The sequence below is a fragment of the Oratosquilla oratoria genome, chromosome 4 (genome assembly GCF_046742065.1).
Source record: "Oratosquilla oratoria isolate Oo_2021 chromosome 4, ASM4674206v1, whole genome shotgun sequence".
NCBI lineage: Eukaryota > Metazoa > Arthropoda > Malacostraca > Stomatopoda > Squillidae > Oratosquilla > Oratosquilla oratoria.
The window spans coordinates 85064977-85067476 of NC_134780.1; the positions used below are offsets into that span (position 1 = coordinate 85064977).

General features: G+C 42.0%; 1 protein-coding gene across 1 annotated transcript in view; it reads left to right on the top strand.

Moving 5' to 3' along the window:
* Positions 1-2500, top strand: part of t (C45 family peptidase tan) — a 38602-nt gene that overhangs the window by 28034 nt on the left and 8068 nt on the right. Inside the window, exons 4-5 of the mRNA XM_076184626.1 lie at positions 1075-1179; positions 2279-2368. Coding sequence (XP_076040741.1) covers positions 1075-1179; positions 2279-2368 — 195 coding nt within the window. The remainder of the gene's footprint in view (positions 1-1074; positions 1180-2278; positions 2369-2500) is intronic.

Consider the following 2500-nt stretch of genomic DNA (forward strand, 5'->3'; position numbering starts at 1 on the left):
GTGACTACATTGGTGCCGTTTGCGAATGTATTTGTGTTTCTTACTGATTTGAGCAGCTGGTTATCGCTAAGTGAACATCGGAAATTGGGAAATATATTAGAATATTCACCGCTGGCATCAAACCTACACCACCAGCGTCATCACCAGCACTGGGAACGTTAAATAGCTTCCTGGAAGCAGTTATATATTATCTCAATATTTTTTCATTGTATATTTCTATTTATTTTAAAGAAATGTAACATCACATACCTTCATTTCATCTATGTTAGTGTAACAAGAATATTAATTAAGTTTCAAAATGTTCCCCATGACACCCGTTTTGTTAAAAAAAAAGAGCGGTAAATATTGTATTGAGCAAAAATGGAGTGACCGATCCGCCTCACACAAGAAGTCTTAGAAGTCCGGAAGAATTTGAAGGAAGCATTGGACATAAGCTACTGGAAGTACACGAAGAGTACGCGAAGAACGTCCTATGAAGAACATATCTAATAACACTGGGGTGTGGAAGTGCGGGAGGTTTTATGGCAGTGGCTCTGACAAGGAGGACTAAGGGATTGCATTGTTTGTTTTGAATCTGTCTCGGATTCTCTCCTGCGTGTGATGGTTTTGCGCTTGAGCCAATAGAAGCCTCAAATGAAAAAATAAATGTGAAGACGAAAATGTATTAGTCTAAGAGTGCTGGAGGGTAGGAGAAACAATGGGAAATAATGAGAGAGAGAGAGAGAGAGAGAGAGAGAGAGAGAGAGAGAGAGAGAGAGAGAGAGAGAGAGAGAGAAAGAGAGAGAGAGAGAGAGAAAGGGTTATTCTCGTACATCATATCTCTTTCATGGTTGTGACCTTATTGGGTCCATTCCATGGATGATGTCATTGCCTGCTTTGGTAAGATAGCGACGTCATCATTTTTTTTTAGTAAGTTCCATGACTACCGTCATCGCTCATAACATCCGTCATTGTTGATCAGCTCCCTTCGGGAACTGACATTACTGCCACTTTTCTCTAACCTTAGGCAAGCGCTATTCTTGTTGTTGTTTTGGTTCGACTAATGGTAAAGTTATTGTTGTTTTGGTCCAACAGCTGATGCTGCTGCACATGGACCAGATCGTCCCTATGAATTCGGGCCAGGAACGATCCGCGGGGACTAATGGATGCTCCTCCATTTGCTGTAACCACGAGGGTCAGGTGAGTGGCTGCCCATCTCTTCATTGCGGCCATGACATATTTCATCCTTACCAACGCCAGACAATTTTGTGCAGTCAAGCCTTCTTCACCGCAGTGATTGCTTCCATTGCCTTTGCTGTGCACTTGACATAGTCCAGTGGTTCTTAACCTGGGGGTACGAAACCTTGAACCCTGGGCCCCCCCCCCAGGGTTCAAGGTTGCGAGACGTGATAGCCAGTGCAATGGTACTGGATATTTACCGTGAGAAAGCATAGTGTGCATTAATCCTAGGGGTACGAGACGTGATAGCCAGTGCAATGGTACTGGATATTTACCGTGAGAAAGCATAGTATGCATTAATCCTAGGGGTACGAGACATGATAGCCAGTGCAATGGTACTGGATATATATCATGAGAAAGCATAGTGTGCATTTATTGTATCATACTAATTGACATCTCTAATTTGAAGTAAAAAAAATACCTTTGTTCAGTAATTGAATATATCTAATAATTTCTCAGCAAGGTTTGCATCACTAATCCTTTTCGTATGTTTACATTGTATTTATATTAGATGGGTGTACAAGAATTTTTTTTTTAGATAATCAAGGGGCACGGGCATTGAAAAAGGTTAAGGACCACTGACATAATCTCTTTTGGTAGATGCCAGACAGCTTTATTTAGTTGCTGGTGTAGTTGCAGAGTCTGGTACAAGGTTTCACACCTCGGTCTGGGGATATGATTTGCTGTTGGTTCTGTCTGACGCAAACATATTTTAGTCAGGTGAGGTGCCACCGTGTAATAAGTTAGGATGTAAGTCAACCAGGGCGTTCAAATTCATTCCAAATCTGCCTATCAGTTCAGTTGAACAGACTCGCTTGGCCTCAGCCAGAACAAAAATTGCAAAGTTTGTCACTAGGACAAAAAAGTTAGAAATCTAATAAGCATGAAACTAACTTTAAGTGACTATTGTTTTTATTCAATCCATTTTTTCCCGTCTCATTCCACTGGTACACATACTCATCGTTTGCCTATTCCCTTTCCACTTGAGAGTCATCGCTCCCCTGCTGGTTGGCTCTCTTGTTGTATCTCGGTGATTGTAACGCCACACGTTCTTCCTCAGGTCCTCCTGGGACACACGGAGGATGCCCTGCCACAGACACTCAACCACATCTACCTGGTGAGCGCACACATCAACGAGGAAGAACCTCAGGTGAGAACCTCGAAGAACTTCAGGATTTTACTCAATTTGGTCCTCAAACATATTATGTCTTGCACAAATACTATGTAACATAGGTCCTGTACAGAAGGACGTGTAGAAAATGAAAGATTGAGGTCGTATTTG